Consider the following 20,112-nt stretch of genomic DNA (forward strand, 5'->3'; position numbering starts at 1 on the left):
CCTCGGTTTGGCGCTTTGGCTGGATCCGACCACACCAGATCCAGAGTTATGATCAAAGCTATGCTGCAATCATTAGTGAGCACTGGATAATAACGACCAGCGATGAGATTTAAAGCAGATGTGGATCCTGTCTGGATGGCTTAAGAGTCAAGTCTGACTTGACCTCTTGCTTTCTCATCCAAGACCGAAGACAATTGCGTCCTGGAATGGATTAGTTTCCTTTTTTCGTTTTCCTTTTTTGCATAGAGTCACATGTGCATAACTCTGTATATTCCGACAACTCCGTCCCATATAATGCGCAGATACACAGACCTCTTATCAACAGTCACCCCAGAAAAGACTCCTAAGTGGTTATTAGAATGAGAATTATTCCTTCTCAACGAATGGCATCTCTCATCATAGGTACTAGTTATTTTTCCATGAACTCCCTCAGTGGCAGCTGCCATCCAAGCTGAAGAATGTTGGGAAGATTGAACTTCCTTGCCTGATGACATGGTCTCGGCTTATAACTAATGGGTTACATCTGATTTCGTACAACCACTAATAATTAGCTACCTAGGTATGCATCTATTTAACTTCTTCGGCTTCTTTTCTATGCAATCGCTGCTTTTGACTTTGAGCCAGGTACAGGTCACGTGGACGGGCCCGTCTCCGCATGAGGAGTTGAAGTTGATAGAAGAGCAACCATCTGAGGAAGTATTGATGATTCTCGTAAAAGAACAGATATAATCATAGAAAATAACTAAATCCATGAGAGTAATCAAATTAATGACAGTAACTAGACAGCTGTGTAGTCATGCGCTGGTTCCTCTCTCCCCTCTCTGTCGCTTCTCCGCCTTTTACCCGCCCGAGCCAAGGCTACAAGGCACCGCCTGTCGTCATCCGACACTGTTACTAAGGTCCTACACTACTACTGTTACCAAGGAGAGTCTACAGATTGGCGTGTTCCAGGTTGCACTCCAACCTCCCCGTCTCTCCTTACTCCATCTCAACGCCTCTCCATCTTTCTTCTATATTCATCGTTGATACAGTTATTGACTCTGGCTTATTAAGACAACCTTGTCCTGGTCGTTCTCGTTTTGTTTCGACTCACCAAATGCTGGTTCTTCTTGCTTGATATACTCGGCGGTCGGCGATAACTGTTGGAGCTCCGCCCGGTACTCAGTCGCTCTCGGAGCGAAACGAAAACATTGTTGATTGATCTTCGCGTACACATAAGTCATCATGCGTCTGAGATCTACAGTACGGCTCTCCCTAGCCGCTCTCCTCTCATTAAGCGCATCAACTACATCAGCCCGCAGCAACTACTCCCAGTCCGAGTTACTCCCCCCGCTCTTCTCCGCGCTCGATGACCGACCTCCCGAATGTCCTCCGTGCTTCAACTGCCAGCTCGATGCTTTTCAATGCGCCCAATTTGCGCCCTGCAACAAATTCAACGGCAAATGCGTATGTCCGCCTGGCTTTGGTGGTGATGACTGCTCGGAGCCGGTCTGTGGCTCTCTAGCTGACGGGGTGAATCGAGCGCCTCGAAAGGGCGGGTCCTGCGACTGCAAAGAGGGCTGGAGCGGTATTAATTGCAACGTTTGCCAGACGAACGATGCCTGCAATGCGATGATGCCGGAAGGTGAAGGAGGCGTCTGCTACAAGCAAGGCGTCACGGTCAAGGAGAATTACCAGATGTGCGATGTGACCAACCGCAAGATCTTGGACCAGCTCCAGGGCAGAAAGCCCCAGGTGACGTTTTCGTGTGAGGCCGACGACCACACCTGCAACTTTCAGTTTTGGGTGGACCAGAAAGAGTCCTTCTACTGCGCCTTGGACACCTGCGACTGGAATCTGGAGACAGGCTACAACCAGAATAAGTCGACGTACAACTGCAAAAATATCAACTGCAAGTGCATCCCAGGACGCATGCTTTGTGGCGAGGAGGGTTCGATTGATATCGGAGAGTTTCTTGCGCAGGAGATCAAGGGCCCCGCCTCTTTCCGAACCTTAACCACTGAAGGTGGCAGTCCGCAGGACGGAAGCAAGTTCCAGGAGCCGGCAATGGATGACTTGATCAAGAGCGTCTTCGGGGACCCTAGTATCTTTTTGAATTGTGATGCTGGTGAGTGCTTGTATCATACAGATGTCCCGGGATATGTGCGCCCGATCAAGCAAATCAATACCCCTCTGATTGCTGGTGTGATCGCGGGCTGCGCTCTCTTTGTCGTCGCCGTCATTCTGGGTGTGTGGTACCTCTCCCGCAGATCCTACCATGGACGAATCTATCTTCCTCTATCCGATGACTCGGACGATGAGGCCGCCAGACTTCTTGCAGACCACAAGCCCGCGGCATTGTACTGGGATAACGTGTCTTACTACCTTAATGGAAAGGAAATCCTATCTGGCATCCAAGGCGCTGCGCACCCTGGCGAAATTACAGCTATCATGGGAGCATCCGGTGCAGGAAAGACAACCTTCCTGGACATTCTGGCTCGCAAGAACAAGCGGGGTACGGTGCAGGGCGACTTCTACATCAATGGAGAAAAGCTCAGCGATCACGACTTCAAGAGCATGGTCGGCTTTGTCGACCAAGAGGACACTATGCTGCCAACGCTAACGGTGCATGAAACTATCCTGACCAGCGCATTGCTGAGACTCCCTCGGGACATGAGCCGAGCCGCTAAAGAACAGCGTGTATTTGAAGTGGAAAAGCAGCTTGGAATCCACCACATTAAAGACCAGTTGATTGGATCCGAGGAAGGCAGAGGCCGGGGCATTTCTGGTGGAGAGAAACGCCGAGTCGGCATTGCCTGCGAACTCGTCACCAGCCCGAGCATGTGAGTGTGACAATCATGCGACAGAGTAATCTAAAGTTGTGGCCTCAGACAAATTACTGACCAGCGTTGCGTGGCAGCCTCTTCTTGGACGAACCTACCAGTGGATTGGTACGAGTTTCCCAAATCTGGTGTGACCGCACTTTTTAGTTGTTCATTTGCTAATGGCTCTAAATAGGACGCTTTCAACGCTTTCAACGTTGTTGAATGCCTGGTTACTTTGGCCAAAACCTACAATCGCACAGTTATTTTCACCATTCACCAACCGAGGTCGAACATTGTGGCGCTCTTCGATCGTCTTATTCTCCTAGCTCATGGAAAGACCGTATATTCGGGCCCATTCTCAACATGTCAGCAGTATTTCGACGATTCAGGCTACTCCTGTCCTCCGGGCTTCAATATTGCGGACTACCTTGTGGATCTCACCATGCATGCTAGCGTTACCCGGTCACATGAAAATGGAAATGAGAGGCCCTTCTTGGACGTGCAGCCCCCGCGGACTGCCTCGAGTAGTTTGAGAGCGGTGAAGTCGGTTGCGAGCGCCTCCAACGCGAGCATCGAGGACAGCGTTGAGTCCAGTCGACGCCCCAAGAGTAAACGACGGATCTCTCTCAAGCAACGACAGGATAAACAGCTATACTCGCGTAAAAAGGACCACGAGACGCCGCCGACACCGAAGACCGATGAAGAAGACGGTGGTGAAGTATCTGACAGCACTCAGCAGTGGCTTCGCCTCTCCCGCCAACAGGGCCATGTTCCACCCCAGGTTCTGGATGACCCTGATCACTTGCCACCCGCTGCCCCTGGCCCAACCGATCTTGACATCCTGGTCGCCAACTACGCCTCCTCTGATGTTGCTCGCTCGGTTCATGATGAGATCGTTGCGGCCGTCCAGAAAGCTCACGTCGCGAACGGTTCTACCAATGCGGAGATCATGTCAGGAGCTGCTACCGGTCATGCAAAGAGTTACCCAAGAGTCAGCCTTTTGCGCCAGTTTGTGATCCTCTCTCAGCGGACATGGCGCAACTTGTATCGGAACCCGATGCTGATGCTCACACATTACGCGATCTCAATTCTCCTGGCAGTGCTATGTGGATATCTCTTCTATGGGCTGACGGACGACATCAAGGGCTTCCAGAACCGCTTGGGTCTTTTCTTCTTCATCTTGGCTCTGTTCGGATTCAGCACGCTTACCAGTCTGACGGTCTTCTCCACCGAAAGGCTTCTGTTCGTCAGAGAGCGGGCCAATGGCTACTATCATCCCATTACCTACTTTGCTGCCAAGGTGGTCTTCGACGTCGTGCCCCTAAGATTGATACCTCCGATCATCATGGGAATCATTGTGTACCCCATGACCGGACTGATTCCTGCTTGGGGAGAATTTTTCCGCTTCATCCTGGTGCTTGTGCTCTTCAATTTGGCTGCGGCTAACATTTGCTTGTTCATCGGTATTGTCTTCCGCGACGGAGGCGTGGCCAACTTGATCGGCAGTCTCGTCATGCTCTTCAGTTTGTTGTTTGCGGGTCTCTTGCTCAACCACGATGCGATTCCGAAGTCCGCATTGTGGCTTCAGACTGTGAGTTTCCGGCCTATTTTACCCCCGAAAGTTTTTAAGAAAGCTAACATAAGACTAGCTGTCCATCTTCCACTACGGTTTCGAGGCACTGATTGTGAATGAAGTGACCTTCTTGACATTGATTGACCACAAGTATGGACTAGACATTGAAGTTCCTGGAGCCTCCATATTAAGCGCATTTGGGTTTGATACCCTGGCGTTCTGGCCGGATGTCATCGGACTGGCGATCATCTCCGGAGCATTCATTGTGATTGCCTATGCAGCGATGCATTTCTTGCTCGTGGAGAAGCGGTAGATAATTTGGCTACTTTACCCCTGTCGCGCGGACGATGACCGGGGGCATCCGAATCGCCTAGGATCGATGTTTCTTCTTGCGATGCATAATCACACATCTGTTATTATTGCTTGTGATGTTTAGACGGACATATGAGTCTCTTCCTTCTGTTTCAGGGATGGGATTTGCGTCGGAATGATACACTGGATGTACATATATGACTGCTGGACGATGCTCTTGCTTGACGTTATCAATCGAAGACGCCAGATGCGGATAGAAGCACGTGTTCCAAACGTCATTGTTTGACAGCGAGAGTCAGGCTCAACTATGCTATGCTGCCTGTAGCGTTAGTAGAAGCAGTAGTAGTCCTAGTAGTTTATCTGAACGCATAGATAGATAGTTATATCAGCATTTGATTCATATTCCACATTAGTATTATCCCATCTCATGTGCGTGGGCGTCCTCCTACCTGTTCTTTTACTCCAACTGGTTAGATCATCACTCTGCACAAACCACCAGCACAGCTCCGACCTCCTGCGTCAGATTCTTCTCTCCATTTGCTGAAGTCATTCTTCAAGCTGTGAGATTTCAACACTGAACCCTTAGATCTACTACCACTCAGATCATCTCTTCTTCTACTCTTTACCCCTAATCATCTGTGTTATCATAGCTCCCAGTCTAGGCTTCTTTCGGCCTCACCGCCCGCTCGCTTCTCCATTCCGGCTTTTCTCAGCGGAAGAATCCACCCCCAACTCTGCTCTCTGTAGACCCCTCCACAGTCCACAGCTCCAGACCTTATTTCCACCATCTTCCCCGTTCTGCCTGTGGGCTTCAAGCAGCGGCTCATCCTCATCTTCATCCTCTCCATCACCCTCTCCTAGAAGCAGTCCAATCAGCAACATGTCCGGTGAAGCGTGGCTCTACCTGTTGGCGGTGCTCATCAACGCCGTCAACCTGTTCCTGCAGGTCTTCTTTACTATCATGTACAGCGATTTGGAATGGTAAGTCTCCGTACCTGCGACCCTGAGTCAATTACGACACACAAGCTAATCTGGTGACTTGCTGCAGTGACTACATCAACCCCATTGACCTCTGCAACCGTCTTAACGCCTACATCATCCCCGAAGCCGCTGTCCACGCCTTCCTCACTATCTTGTTCCTGATCAACGGCTACTGGCTCGCGCTCATTCTCAACCTGCCTCTGTTGGCGTTCAATGCCAAGAAGTATGTTTCGTCCGGAATAAGAGTCCCATAGGAGTTTTTGATTTGGGTCGCGGGAATCAGGAAACCAGGCTAACCCGTCGTTCTGTTTCTAGGATCCTTGACAACCAGCACCTTCTGGATGCGACTGAGATCTTCCGCAAGCTGAACGTCCACAAGAAGGTAGATATTCACTTGCATCTCGACACATGGGGAGACGGCTAACGAAAGACAACAGGAATCCTTCATCAAGCTGGGCTTCCACCTCTTGATGTTCTTCTTCTACCTCTACAGCATGATTGTTGCTTTGATTCGCGACGAATCCCACTGACTTCGGGACAAGACGGAGTATGCGATGCGTTACGGCCGTTCCCCTTGAGGAGTCACTGATGCGCTCGCTGTCTTTTCTAGTACCGGGGACGAAGTTAGATCCCTATACCTCAGTGCCTGCCTGATGAGTGTCGATGCGTTTGCCTCGTCAAACACCTGTCCATGATCAGTGATGAAACTCTGACGGGCAGTGTTGAACGACTGGGCGACTGCCTGATTCAAGCAGCGGGTATAAGATGTAATGTTGGGTGATGTCAATGATTGTACGAGGTGTGGTGAGATAGATGGTTCTTGATCCTGACTGACTGCTTTTGGTCATAGTCAGAAAGAGGACGTATGGAGGAAGGTTTGCAAGATGCCATGATGCTGTAATTGCTGCTTGTGATGTTCCTTTGCTATTTTCATGCTGTTGATGTCTGTAATGCTGTATATACCTCTTGAGCGGTTTGACAATAAAGAGCGTACGATACCCTTCGGGTGATGTAACTATTAATGGAATAATAAAAAGACCAAGGATATGCACGCCAATTGTTTGATACCTAATACGAAGAATGGATGTGGTGTTTTGTATATAGTTGCGTGGTTGATCTCATCCTGCGTTGTCCATCGGTCTTCGCTGGTGGGTGTCACCGTCGCCCGTAAAATTCCAGACTCGCCGACTTTCTGTAGCGGCTCACTTTTCCCAGAACCACCAACAGCCATCAACCGTCCGACGTAGTTTGAGACGTTTATTTACGCTCATTCCATCGCCGGAAGGACATATCTTCAATATGGCATCATTATTAGGTGCCGACTACAACTCCAGCGACGATGACGCCACAACGCCCCAGGTCGCAACGGCGACCCCAGCCACCAAGGTCGTTGCTGCGCCCGAAGTGAACACAGAGGTTTGGTCCCTTGAGCAGCCAGATTTTATCTTCTTTGGAAAATTTGGTCTCCTCTTACATCAAGGCTATGGAACTAACAACCCCATAGGATCCAGTGCACATGCAGATGATGCTGGCCAACACCACATCCAACGCCCTCACTTACAACGCAACATATGACGATCTCGCGCGACCGTCGCAAGGGCCGGCGAACCCCTTCAAGCCAGCCGGCTCCGCCAGCGGCCTGAAACGCAAGAATGTCCCGACCGGATTCGCCGAAGAGGCCTCCATCAGCGAGGCCACGTTCGCCGCGCAGCACCGCACATTCCAGAGTTTGGGATACACGCGAAACCCCTCGGCGCCGGACCAGTTCGTGGGGAATCTGAATAGTGCGGCAGAACATGGGGGCCGAGATGTGATCCAGATGAAGCCGTCGAAGGAGGTGTCTGCGGCGCTGCGCGCCAAGCGGCAGAAGAAAGGCGACCCCAGCATTGTCGAGGGCGAGGGCGCGTATCTGGGGCCCTGGGCAAAGTACCAGGACGACGACCGTGTCTATGAGGAGGAAGCTGCCTTAGCGGATCAGGAGCTGGGAACGGACGAGGAGTTTGTGGAGGAGGACGAGGAGCTGGCGCCGGCACACATGCCCGCCATGAGCAAGGCGGCGACCGAATACCAGGACGACGCGTCCAAGGTGGAAACGACCGAGTTCCACGGCAGCGAGCAATTCGACTATCTGGGCCGGACGTACATGCACGTTCCGCGGGACCTGGACGTCGACCTGGAAAAGGAGGTCGGCAGCATCAAGAACTACGTGCCCAAGAAGCTCATCCACACCTGGAAATCGCACACCAAGGCCATCACCTCGCTGCGCTTCTTCCCCAACTCTGGCCACCTTCTTCTCTCGTCCGCTGCCGACGGCAAAGCCAAGATCTGGGATGTGTATCACTCCCGGGAGCTTCTGCGGACCTTTTCGGGCCACTCCAAGGCTATAACCGACACGGACTTCCACCCGTCCGGCAAGACCTTCCTGACAGCCTCGTACGACCGCCAGATGAAACTCTGGGACACCGAATACGGCAAGTGCATCGCGCGCTTCTCCACAGGCAAGACACCGCACGTCCTTCGCTTCAACCCGGGCGCCGACCACTCACACGAGTTCCTGGCCGGCATGTCCGACAAGAAGATCGTGCAGTTCGACACGCGCTCCGGCGAGCTGGTCCAGGAATACGACCACCACCTGGCGGCCATCAACACCATCACGTTCGTCGACGAGAACCGCCGCTTCATCTCCACCTCGGACGACAAGTCCCTGCGCGCCTGGGAGTACGGCATCCCCGTGCCCATCAAGTTCATCGCCGAGCCGTACATGTTCGCCTTGACGCGCGCCGCGCCCCATCCAAACGGCAAGTACGTCGCCTTCCAGTCCGGCGACAACCAGATCGTCGTGTACGGCGCCACGGACAAATTCCGGCAGAACCGCAAGAAGAGTTTCAGGGGCCACAATAACGCTGGGTACGCTGTTGATGTGAAGATCTCGCCCGACGGCCAGTTCGTCGCGTCCGGTGACAGCGGCGGCTATGTCTGTTTCTGGGACTGGAAGACGGGCAAGATGTACCATAAGATCATGGCCGGGGGGAAAGAGGGCGGTGCTACCACCTGTCTGGACTGGCATCCCCAGGAGACGAGTAAAGTGGTTACGGGTGGATTGGAGGGTGTCATTAAATACTGGGATTAATTTTTTTTCGCTAGTTGGTTGCTCGCACGGCATGTATCTGTATATCTCACGAGTTTGCTCTTCACTAGAACACGGTTGCGTGGCACCCAAAAGGGTATGATTTTATTCGCCTAATCCATCTACCATTACCCGTAAGATACAGACCACTTGTAGAACATATTTTCCTGCCTTATATTGTACAAAAGACAAGGCTAGAAACTAGCCATCTCAATCCAGCTAGCCACAAAAGCCAACCTGCGTCCCCGGTCTGCCGCCATCCGGCGGGAAAACTCCTCAAAGTTGAGCTTAGCGCCTGTACCGCCGCGTTCCTTCGCCTCCCGCTCTATCTGGTTCAGGTATGCCCAGCGAGTAAGCGTCAGCGTGGAGGGAGGGAGTGTGGGACCATGGCGTCGCGGGAGGGAAGACGGTGAAGATGCAGCCGGCGGAAGAGGTTGAATGGGTGAAGGGGGCATCTTGGGTGCGGTGGCTTCAGCATCAGGTGAGGAGGATGGTGCAGGGAAGGCGGTGCTGCCCGGTTGAAGCCGGAGCTCCGCTGGGAGATCCTGCTGCTGTTGCTGCAGGTGGGTTTGCGAGACAGAAGTCATGGGGACGAAGAGTGAGTTGTCAAGGTCCGGAACAGGTAGGCCGGGCACTCCATGCGGATGGTCTGGTTCTTCGTTCGGTCGAAACTGTGGTAATGTCGGATCCGGCATCTCACGGAGTGGACTGGCTTCTGACGCGGCCTGAAACTCAGGCGTCAAGGAGCGCGCGGGCTCATTCGCAGCCGCGGTTTCTGCGACCCTCTCCTCGACTGGAGCAGAATCAACCAAATTGTCGTCTTCTTCAGGATCGGCGAGGTGCACATGTTGTGCACTCTCAGGGCTCCCCAATGTTGGGCGCACAGATAAATCGGGGCTATGATGAAGAGGCTCCAATTGTGGACTTCGCAAAGAATAACCAGACCGATTCAGGAGTTCCTGCAGTTCTTCGTCGGTTGCAGTCCCACCCTCCTGGGCCATCCGTTTCTTAGGATCCATCATCTCCACAAGTTCGATCTCGCGAGCCCAGATTTTGCGCTCTGTGCGGGTCCGATACGCTTCCATGAGCAGATCTTCCTTCGGCTTGAATAGGATGTCAAGGAGTTCGTTGAATCCCTGCTGCGTTACTTGATACAAGATCTCCTTGCCGACGTCTTTCTCGACCTCGGGGATCTCAAACCCACCCCACCGCTCGCCTACAGGGATACTGCGAGACGAAGTAGAGGGATTCGATCTGACGTCATAGTCATCGGTGAGATCGTCCTGGAAGCGCACCTTGGACGATGATCGAGAACGAGGGGATGGAGGGTGGGAATCGAGAGCTGAAGGGTGACCGGGGGCATCCTCATCCTCGGACAGATGGTCAACATCAGGATCGCTCACATAGCCTTCGGGAGCAGTGGCGCCATCTTCTACATCCGTGTAGAAGGCCCTCCGTCTCCAGCGCTCATCAATGCCGTCCCTGCGGACGTCGGTCAGGAGTCTGTGGTGGTCATCACGCATTCTACGGAAGACAACATCAGCAACGCGATCTCTGTCCTCAGGGTCAGTGACCTCTTGAAGCGGGACAGGAGTTCCGAGAGCGTTGACAATATCTTGTTCGAGAATGTTCTCCGTGCCGGGCCAGTCACTAGCCACTGAGGAACTGGACCCATCCTCATCGGAGCTGGCATCTTCATCGTTCCCTTGTTGTGCATCGCTTGAACGAGGAACATTCGAATCTCCGCGCCTGAAATCTGCGGCAGTCGAGTTTGCCTGTGCTGTCAGCTGTGCGGGAAACAGAGTCCCTCTGGATCCCCATCTGGCCCGGACAGCTGCCTCCCCTACAACAGCGTGTCGGTCGCCTGTGTCGGTGCCATCTTGACGTAATATACCCTGGTTATCCACGATTTCAAGATCTCCCCCGGAATTCAAGCGCTTCCCTTCCCCAGTCCTTGATGGCTCCCCGGAAGGAATACTGCCAGGGAATGCCGAGCTGACAGGCTGACTTCCAAGCACGACATCTCTTGCGCCTCCCTCGAGAAAGTCATCTTCCATGCCAGCAATCATGTCGCGAGTTAGCTCCCTGCTGAGAGCGTAGTATGCACGGAAAACCCGCAAGAAATCCTTGCGCTCCACGTAGCCATCTCCATCAATGTCGTAGCCACGGAACACTCGCCGCAACCTTTCGTCATTGCTCTTGTTATTTAAGCTGGCCAAACCCTTGAGGAATTCTTCAAACCCGATCAATCCATCATTGTTCGTGTCATAGAACGCAAACATGCGGTCGTAGATGAGGCATGGGGGCGGAGGACGGATGGAAGTATGCGGCACAAAACATCGATCAAACGTTTTGCGATCGATAGCCATGCACAACTTGTTCGGGTCGTCTGGCCACTCATAGCTCGCCAAGCACCGGAACTGGTCCCAGAGAGCGTCCAATTCCGTGTTCTCAAAATTGGTCTCCTTCATCAAACGCTTCGCCAGCGCGCGTGGCAAACTACGGGGCAGCATGGCTGGCTTTCCCGGGTACCACACCGGCTGCGACTGTCTGGGATTTCCTAGGAAGGGCGCCGGGATCCGAACCTTGTAGAAGAGATGGGTTTTGATGTGCACCTGCATCGCCTCACATGTCTCGCACAGGTCATAGTCAATGCAATTTGCGCACCGATACCGTATGCCTTGAATGGGCATGGCACCGCAGCTATTACACGTCACCTGTCGGTGGATATAGCCATCTCGTCTAGACTGATCCTCCGCAATGTGATATAGCAGGTTCAGGAGATTCTGGCCTTCCTGCGCCGGAGACGACTCGTTATTCCCTTCCCGCCAGGAGAAGACGCTCTGGTCGTCGACCACCGTCTCCCCACCATCCAAGTTCTGCAAGGGCACCGACTCCTCGGGAAACGTAGACGTAGACAGCGTAACCCTCTCTCCATTCTGGCGCCGCCGTCGCAGCTCCTCGCCGTAGTTGTCGTCCTCATTGAACCGTGCCAGCGCCCTTTCGATTCCCGTTCGCGAAATCCCCCGCCGCTGCAGCTGCTCGATGAGGTAGTTCCTCTCCGCACTCCCTTCCTCGATTGTATGGGCCGACGGAAAATCCAGAGCGAGGAATGACTCCAGGAATGTCTCCTCCATCATCTCGCGCATCCGCTCGGCATGGGCCTGCGGGACGCCGACCTCCTCCATCAGCTGATCGCGCGTAGCCAGGAGGGATGGGAGGAGGCCGCTCTCCACGCGGCGTCCGTCCTCGGTCTCAATGCGAAAGGTGCCGTACACGCCATTCTGCCGTTCTAGTTGCTCGAGATGAGCAATCGCGCGGTATGATGGTGTATTGCTGACATCGCTTTCGTCGGGTCCGGTTCGTCTTCGGCGGACAGCTCTTCGGCGACGTAGAGGTGTTTGGGGCGATGAGGGGAAAAGGATATTATTGTGGATGTATACCAGAGCATAGGCTGCGGCAACACCTGTGAGAAGGTAAAGAGCAGGACGATACCGTGTCAGGGAAACTGGTCGTGATTGGGACTCCGACATGACGGAGCAGGGTGGTTTGCAACTGCTGCGAGATTAGGTAGTTGATATCATTATCATCACTGTTCATCAAAAAATGAACATAGGAGTATTAAACCGCGTGAAATTAATGCGTAGGAAGCGGATAATGAAAGGTCTCGCATTAATATATCTGGAGAGCTGTGTTTGTAGGGAAATAGTAGCGGCGGCTTTGATCGGTCACGGCCTCGACCGCCTCCAAAGATTGGACCCGATTCTTGTCACTCCTCGGAGGTAATCGACGGGAATGGCGCATAGATTGTCCTATCAAGAGCTTCTACGTTGAATATGATGCTAAAGTGAACTGTATAGGACTAAAATAAACAATATGCACTTTTTGCCCTGGTTTCGTCACAGGGTTGGTGCGGTACGAGATATCTATATATCGTCATCGCATCTATCGACATCTACCCAAATCCCCATATGCACAAATCCCACATTGCCATCGTGTGGCATAGGTGTCTCTCGATTATTCCATACCGCTAATTGATCCGCTCAAGGAACCACGATCGAGTTTCGATTACCGACTCAGCTTGCTCTCTCGAATGAAGAAGCTGCTCAGGAGAGCGAAGAAGACGATGGCAACCATAAAGGCAAACCCTTTATTGGTAGCCCACCCATAGCAACCTCGCACGATCCTGGCAACTGTAGGATCGAGAGTTCTGATGTAGTCCAGACTCTGTCTCACTCCTTCGACAATACGATCAATGTCCTTGCTATCACGCAAAGCGAATCTGAGCTGACTGCGCAGGAGTTGTTGAACTACGGTGGAGGATAACGACACACCAATAACCGAACCTAGGGAGCGGAAAAGGTACGAGCAGGCAGTAACAACTGCCTGGTCCTCGGGAGTCACATTTGAAACTAAAACGTCAGTTTAACAGAGTTTGGAGGTAGCAAACAAGGTCGGAAACACTCACTCAACGCGATTAATGTCGTCGTGACACCGATCCCGTTCCCAAAGCCACAGAGCACCATTCCCAGGATCATAGGGATAAGGCTCTGAGTAACCCCACCCGTGAAAAGGTAGATGGTGGTCAGGCCCACTGTCAGGAGGCCGTAAGCAACAATGGTTAGCCAGTAGTACTTCCCTGTCCATTTCATGACATAGCCAGCGAACAGAGAGCCCGAAACACCGGCTATAATACTCGGCAGGAGGCGCAGGCCAGAGACCGTAGCAGACACGCCATCGACAGCTTGAAAGTACAGAGGAATAAAGAAAAGTCCCGCAAGCCAGCCGCCAAAGCTAAAAAAGTTGCAGCAGTAGCTGGCAAAGAAGGTTCGGTTGAAGATGATATGACCAGGGGCAAACGGCTCAGCGGCGAAGTAGATTTCGATCAACACAAAGAGCACAAACATGGCGAGAGAGATACAAAGCGACGCAATGGTTAACGGCATCGTCCAGGAGACGTTACTGCCTCGATCAAGCCCAAGGAGGAGGCACACTACTGCTCCAACGAGCGCAAACGCTCCTGGAAAGTCGATCCGGCGCAGCTTGGTCTTCCAATGGCTATCCTCCTGAACAGGCAGATCTAGCATGATCGACACAGCTAGGAACGCAAGAACACACAGAGGAACCTGAGCGAGAAAGGCCCTGGGAACATTGTTAGCACAACACGCAATCCTGAAGACGGGTCTTATGATGAACATACCACCGCCAGCCAATATAGTCGGACAGTATTCCTCCTGGTTAAACGTCAGCAAAAGTAGCTTCAAGTCAAATCGAAACAACTCGAACCTAGTGGAGCACCCGTTCCCGAGCCGGTGGCATAGATAATGTTGATGATCCCTTGCCAGACCCCTCGCTCTCGAAGGGGAACGATATCACTCATCAGGATGCTGACCACAGTGGTCATGCCGCCCCCTCCAATGCCTTGGAAAACCTTGATGTCTCATCAGCATCATTCCAGATCTTACAACCATTCTATGGGCCTTACACGAGCAGCGATCAACTCATGAATGTTTCGCGCCAGGCCGCAAAACAGACAGCCAAGACCGAACACAAAATACGAGAATAAGAGACATGCTCGTCTGCCAAAGATATCGGACAACTTGCCATACAATGGCTGAAAGCTGGCCAACGTGATGAAATAAGATGTAGCCACCCAACTGGTTAGATTGAGGGCTTTCAGGTCGGAACCGATCTGCCCATAACTGGCCACAATGATCGTCTGATCGGCTGCAGACAGGAAGATCTGTTTCCAGCAGCGTCAGCAACAATAATAATGCTGTCATAGCTCATAAGACCTACACCGAGGGAAACAGCAGGTAGAATGTATCGAAGGTTGTGCCTCGGCGCCAGGTCATCCTTCAGAGGATCCGCCTCGGGATCCCGAAGGATATTGTTGGTAATTGCACCATTGATGGGAGCATTCCCACTTTGCGGGCCCAGCAAAGGGGAGGTCTCGGTCGGAGTTCTCTCTGGGGACATCTCCTGAAGCCTGGTATGTACTACAACAAAGTGAGACGAGACAGGACGCAGGTCAAAAAGGGCGAGTCCATGATGAGTGAGTCGAACACGAAAAGTAAATCACGTGATGATAAGACAACCCCACTGACTCGCGATGACAAATTAAGCGTCAGGATGGAGCAATCGCGTTCGACATGATTGGTTCTTTCGGCAATCTCAGACCGGCCGCTCTCCGCAGGCTATCCACCTTCCTGAACAGGTAGTACTTCAGACTTCGGTTCCATTATTTGGTTGTTCCACTATCAACAATAACAGCGCCTTATCTGTTTCATCTGACTTCCGCATTACAGGTATCAGGTATAACATTCAGAAAACTTGCAGTCTATCAGAGGAATTTATTATTATTTTAGTTAACCAGATGTGGGTTATAACGATAATGAGAATTGCTCTTCAGCACAAGCGGTCCGTGCGTCGACGAAGACAATGCACGCGAACTCCTACTGTGCCAATGACATGTTCTGGCCCAGCAATCACCCATTGAACGAGATGACTCACTCGCTCATTTAGTCATCTATCTAAGATGGAAGGACTACATGTCGTACAGCGGCTTCGTCCAATAGAGCGTATCACCCCTTACACAACCTATCAGGATTGAGTTGGAATGATAACCTCAAGTCGTCAATGCTTCTAGTCATGTAGGGTCTATGGGTCTATATAATGCACATCAATTCTCAGCCGTCTTCGCATCCTCGGTGACGGGCATCGGAATGGGTCCACCGGGTGAATCAGGTAGACGAGCAGTCAGAACTTCCACACCATCCTCAGTGACGAGAAGCGTGTGCTCAAATTGCGCGGACAAGGAACCGTCCGCCGTAGTGCTAGTCCAGTCGTCAGGCCATGTCCGATCTCGGTGAGTACCAACGTTGATCATGGGTTCGATGGTGAAGCACATGCCAGGCTTGGCCGTTCCGACAGCCTTGTTCTTTGCGTAGTGAGGAACGTTGGGAGCACAGTGGAACAGCTGGTTGATGCCATGGCCACAGTAGGACTTGACCACACTGCAATTCCGGCTCTTTGCAAGCTTTTCAATGACGTTGCCTGGTTCTCTGAAGAGCATGCCGGGCTTGACCAATTCAATCGCTTTCTCTAGGCATTCTCGAGACGTTTCTACGACGCGCACAGCGTCTGGGTTCGCACGAGCCTTATCGCCAACGTAGTACGTCTCATTGAGATCGCCGTGGAAGCCGTTGTGATACAGGGTAACGTCAATGTTGACGATGTCTCCATCCTCAAGAGGGCGCTGGTCGGGGATGCCGTGACAGATTGTCTCGTTGACGGATGTACATACGGATTTAGGGAAGTGCATGTAGTTTAGAGGGGAAGGATAGGACTGCCCGACACATTAGACTGGGACCGTTTCCTTTGCTCTTTCCGAACGACAAGAAAGCCACTTACATTACGCTCCAAGCATGCCTTGTGCACAACTTCATCGATGTAGTCGGTCGTAACACCTGGTCTGACCTCCCTCGCGGCAATATCCAGCACCTCTCGAGCCAGACGGCAGACCTTCCTCATCCCTTCTTGCTGTTCCTTATTCAAGATGGTGATGTTGTGACGACCCACAAACTTCTGCTCTGAGCGAGGGATACCATCCTTGGCGTAATCGGGGTGAGGGATAGACTTGGGAACCGTTCGCATGGGAGACAGAGGATAGACGGGTCTCAGAGAGCCGGTAAATTGGAACGAAGGAAAAGGGTTGAAATGTCCCGTGGCTGGATCAGGTTCAGAAACTACCTTCGGAGGGAAGAGGTTGGACAGGATATTACTCTTCGATTTATGGATAGCCTTGTGTTCACTCTGATCGGAAGAGTCAGCGCATAATAGAAAAAAAGAATTGAGCAACACACGTGGACCTTATCGGTCACGCAAGGCAGCGTACCCAGCTCCGCTTGAAACAATCTTGCGAGCAGAAGAAGCTATCCGTGCCCATCTTCAAGCACGTTGGACACTGCAAACTTCCGGCATTGTTCGCGCACTCCACACCCATACATTTCCGGGTCGCAACTTCAACTCCCATATTGGCGCAACAATGAAAAGTCTATCGATAAGTAAGAAATATTTACTAAAGAAGAAGTAGAAGAGGAGAAGAGTAAACGGACTGGGGTATATTGTCCTCAGAAGGCGATGATTTGATAGTGGCAACAGGAAAAATTACCGTTATCAAGACCACTAATCCATATTTGACTTAGCGCAACATCGACGCTAAGATATCCGAAAGGGGACTAGTGCTTTGATGCGCTAAGCATTCACAACGCCAAGCCTTAATACTCCGAACAGTGAGTTCAAATTCCAGATCGGGTAAAGCTCAACCGACCTTTCCGACATCGCATGCGGCATATCATTTCACAGGTGAGAGGACATAAGGCGTCGGTCGTATGAGCTCGCAGAGAAGCAGCAATACCTTCACAAAAAGTGTCAAGTTCGGATAGATATTGAGCCGCTGTGTCGTTCATATGGCGGACACTGTACGGAAGAAGCAAAAACTTGTTGTCGTCGGAGCTGGTCCGGTTGGGTCGCTGGCAGCTCTGTATGCCGCAGCCAGAGGAGATGAGGTCGAAATCTATGAACTGCGTGGAGGTAGGTCTATCTTTTCATTGAGATCGATAATGATTGTACAATGGCAACCCAATTCTGAATTCAACCGTGTACAATGTGCAATGTACTATGATACAAATTGATGCTTGTGCTACATTCCTACTCATGGCCCCACCTTGCGCCTTGCATCTGATGCATAACCGATGATATTGCAGCTGGCTTTGATATCCACCAATCTATGCTGCAGCTGCTGATCAAGTGATAGATCTTCGTGATCCCTCGACAGTTCCACTGAATTTCACAAAGTCCATCAATTTGGCGTTGTCTGAACGTGGAATTACCGCCATGAGGCACTCTAACCGGGAGGACCTCATCAACAACGTCCTCCGAGGCACGATTCCAATGCATGGACGGATGATTCACGGCAGAGACCGTGGGCAACTATGGGAAGCTGCGCAAGCATACGATGTCCATGGGCGAGTAAGTAGTTTCCATGCCCAGATCATGTGAGTCATTACCAACGCAGCCAATAGGCCATCAATGCTGTCGACCGAAGTACCTTGAACAACGCACTACTCGATGAGCTGGAATGCACGCCTAATGTGAAGCTCTTCTTTAATCATAAACTGACGGGAGCCGATTTCAATGCCCGCAAAGCGTGGTTCGAACGTCGTGTCCCCGGCGAGGCTCCTCTTCCAAACTCTGCGAACCGCGTGCCAGAGATCGAAGTGGACTTTGACTTCATGATCGGCGCAGATGGAGCTCATTCTGCGGCGAGATACCACATGATGAAATTTGCCCGGGTGGATTATCAACAGGAATACATCGATACATTGTGGTGCGAGTTCCGCATTCCTCCAACTGAGGATGGCGATTTCCGCATCTCCCCTAACCACCTGCATATCTGGCCTGGAGGGGAATTCATGTTCATCGCCCTCCCATCCGCAGACAAGTCTTTCACATGCACGTTATTCGCGCCCGCCGCGCATTACAAACATCTAGGAAGCTCGCCGCAGAACCTGGTCGAGTCTTTCAAGGACCACTTCCCCGGGGTTTGTCCAGAACTCATCTCTCCGGGAGATCTGCAGGAGCAGTTCGCGACCAACCCCCACCTTCCTTTGATCAGCCTCAAATGCAAGCCTCACCATTACAACTCAAGTATCGTCATTGTGGGTGACGCCGCCCACGCTGTTCTACCCTTCTACGGCCAAGGCCTCAACGCCGGACTTGAGGACATTCGTGTATTGTTCGAATTCCTGGATAAGCATGGCAGTTACAATCTAGACGCGAGCCCGGACGCTCGTAGGGAGGCGCGTGCTAAAGCGTTCCAAGCATACACCGACCAGCGCTGTGCGGACACGCACGCCATCAACGACCTGTCCAAGCAAAACTACCTCGAGATGCGATGGGGAGTCAAGACTCCTCTATACAAACTTCGCAAGTCGGTCGAAGAGGCACTTGACCGCTACGTGCCCAGGCTAGGCTGGCAAACACAGTATTCGCGAGTGAGTTTCAGCAACCAACGGTACTCCGAAGTAATCCAATCTGCTCGTTGGCAGGGCAGGATCCTCGGTTTGGGACTTGCAACTACCCTCATTTCCACGGTAGGAGTGATCGCGTACGTGTTCTGGAAGAAACCAAGGCAGCATTCGCCGGGTGGTCTCTTGCGCTACTCCTGGCGGCGCCTGAGTAGCATCTGGGTGAGCATGTTCCGCACAATTGCCTATGCTTGATGACGATATATCTCACGTCTTTCCCATCTTCACCTGTTCTGAGTAGCGTTTGTGATGTAAGCGTGTACATCTATGTCCTTTGCAAACCTGGCGTTACAATTTCATCTGCTGTAAGCTATTCGACATCCAAAAACTTCAATACCAGACAGAAATAGAACCATGCTATCTGGTAATATTGAACATCGACATCTCAATGATTCCCTAGCCGCCAAATGTGTCATAACTAGTAGAAAATTCAAAATATGCTGGTCTGTCGATATAGCGAATCACATCACGTTTACAGTCAATGGCTGCACCGAGAAGGCACTGGGCGGATCCAGACTGGTCATTTTGGTGAGTGTCATGATTTCTACATTCTTCTTCGACCTTTTCGTCCTTTGAAATTCCTCTCCAAAAGATGGAGGCCGAAAGTGGCGCGTGTGACAGACCTCTGAAGACCTTGAACCGGGCCATGGTCGAGAAGATAAATATGGTCAGACCAAGTTAACCAAAAAACACCACATAGATTCAGACAATGGCAGTCATCCCTCAACGACAAGGGTACATGGACAAAACAATAACAACCACTCAAAAAACGACAAGTTCCCGCCAGTCAATAGACTCACATGGCAACAATAGACCGCTGCCGGTTACCGGGTCTCGTAGTGTACAGGGAACACGGGCCACGGTTGAGGGAGGACACATGAATTCAGTAGAGTTCCCCGGCCATTAGACAGGTAGAGTGCAAACTCCTGATGAAAAGAGAATGGGCCACCCAGTAGAACGGTACAAACAGATTGTATATTCATTAGACCCTCTTATCGGTCCATCGCCATTGATAGGAGAATGAAAAGTTGGAACACAACCAAACCTGGAGCGCTGAGCTTCATCTTGTCCATCGGGATCAAGCGAGAAATCCTTTAGGCCGTCCACGCGGTAAATAAGGTACGAATAGAGTCCATCCACGGAAATTGAAGGGCATCTCCAAGGGCGCCAGGGATTAAATTAAGGATGATTCCACGGGACCGGAGGGACATCATAGCTTCCAAC

General features: G+C 51.8%; 7 protein-coding genes across 7 annotated transcripts; 4 read left to right on the top strand and 3 right to left on the bottom strand.

Moving 5' to 3' along the window:
* Positions 1-1,224: 1,224 nt before the first annotated feature.
* On the top strand, positions 1,225-4,690 carry NFIA_052960 (putative ATP-dependent permease ADP1; the record flags this gene model as incomplete). Its single annotated transcript, XM_001257846.1, has 4 exons — positions 1,225-2,822; positions 2,900-2,930; positions 2,998-4,395; positions 4,454-4,690. 4 exons carry the CDS (start codon positions 1,225-1,227, stop codon positions 4,688-4,690), a joined length of 3,264 nt encoding a protein of 1,087 aa, XP_001257847.1.
* Positions 4,691-5,569: 879 nt separating this feature from the next.
* Positions 5,570-6,200, top strand: NFIA_052970 (cornichon family protein; the record flags this gene model as incomplete). Its single annotated transcript, XM_001257847.1, has 4 exons — positions 5,570-5,670; positions 5,738-5,893; positions 5,986-6,052; positions 6,108-6,200. The coding sequence occupies 4 exons, from the start codon at positions 5,570-5,572 to the stop codon at positions 6,198-6,200; spliced, it is 417 nt and encodes a 138-aa protein (XP_001257848.1).
* A 769-nt stretch (positions 6,201-6,969) lies between these two features.
* NFIA_052980 (WD40 repeat domain-containing protein) lies at positions 6,970-8,800 on the top strand (the record flags this gene model as incomplete). The annotated part of the gene is made up of 2 exons (XM_001257848.1): positions 6,970-7,086; positions 7,175-8,800. 2 exons carry the CDS (start codon positions 6,970-6,972, stop codon positions 8,798-8,800), a joined length of 1,743 nt encoding a protein of 580 aa, XP_001257849.1.
* Positions 8,801-8,991: 191 nt separating this feature from the next.
* On the bottom strand, positions 8,992-12,330 carry NFIA_052990 (EF hand domain protein; the record flags this gene model as incomplete). Its single annotated transcript, XM_001257849.1, has 1 exon — positions 8,992-12,330. The coding sequence occupies one exon, from the start codon at positions 12,328-12,330 to the stop codon at positions 8,992-8,994; it is 3,339 nt and encodes a 1,112-aa protein (XP_001257850.1).
* A 535-nt stretch (positions 12,331-12,865) lies between these two features.
* Positions 12,866-14,776, bottom strand: NFIA_053000 (putative MFS multidrug transporter; the record flags this gene model as incomplete). The annotated part of the gene is made up of 6 exons (XM_001257850.1): positions 12,866-13,209; positions 13,266-13,939; positions 13,998-14,031; positions 14,084-14,228; positions 14,283-14,540; positions 14,597-14,776. The coding sequence occupies 6 exons, from the start codon at positions 14,774-14,776 to the stop codon at positions 12,866-12,868; spliced, it is 1,635 nt and encodes a 544-aa protein (XP_001257851.1).
* A 703-nt stretch (positions 14,777-15,479) lies between these two features.
* On the bottom strand, positions 15,480-16,832 carry NFIA_053010 (methionine aminopeptidase MAP1; the record flags this gene model as incomplete). Its single annotated transcript, XM_001257851.1, has 3 exons — positions 15,480-16,145; positions 16,211-16,612; positions 16,695-16,832. 3 exons carry the CDS (start codon positions 16,830-16,832, stop codon positions 15,480-15,482), a joined length of 1,206 nt encoding a protein of 401 aa, XP_001257852.1.
* A 436-nt stretch (positions 16,833-17,268) lies between these two features.
* Positions 17,269-19,083, top strand: bna4 (kynurenine 3-monooxygenase; the record flags this gene model as incomplete). Its single annotated transcript, XM_001257852.1, has 3 exons — positions 17,269-17,392; positions 17,616-17,830; positions 17,884-19,083. The coding sequence occupies 3 exons, from the start codon at positions 17,269-17,271 to the stop codon at positions 19,081-19,083; spliced, it is 1,539 nt and encodes a 512-aa protein (XP_001257853.1).
* Positions 19,084-20,112: the final 1,029 nt, after the last annotated feature.

Source organism: Aspergillus fischeri, genomic scaffold (genome assembly GCF_000149645.3).
Source record: "Aspergillus fischeri NRRL 181 1099437636266 genomic scaffold, whole genome shotgun sequence".
In the NCBI taxonomy this organism is placed as follows: domain Eukaryota; kingdom Fungi; phylum Ascomycota; class Eurotiomycetes; order Eurotiales; family Aspergillaceae; genus Aspergillus; species Aspergillus fischeri.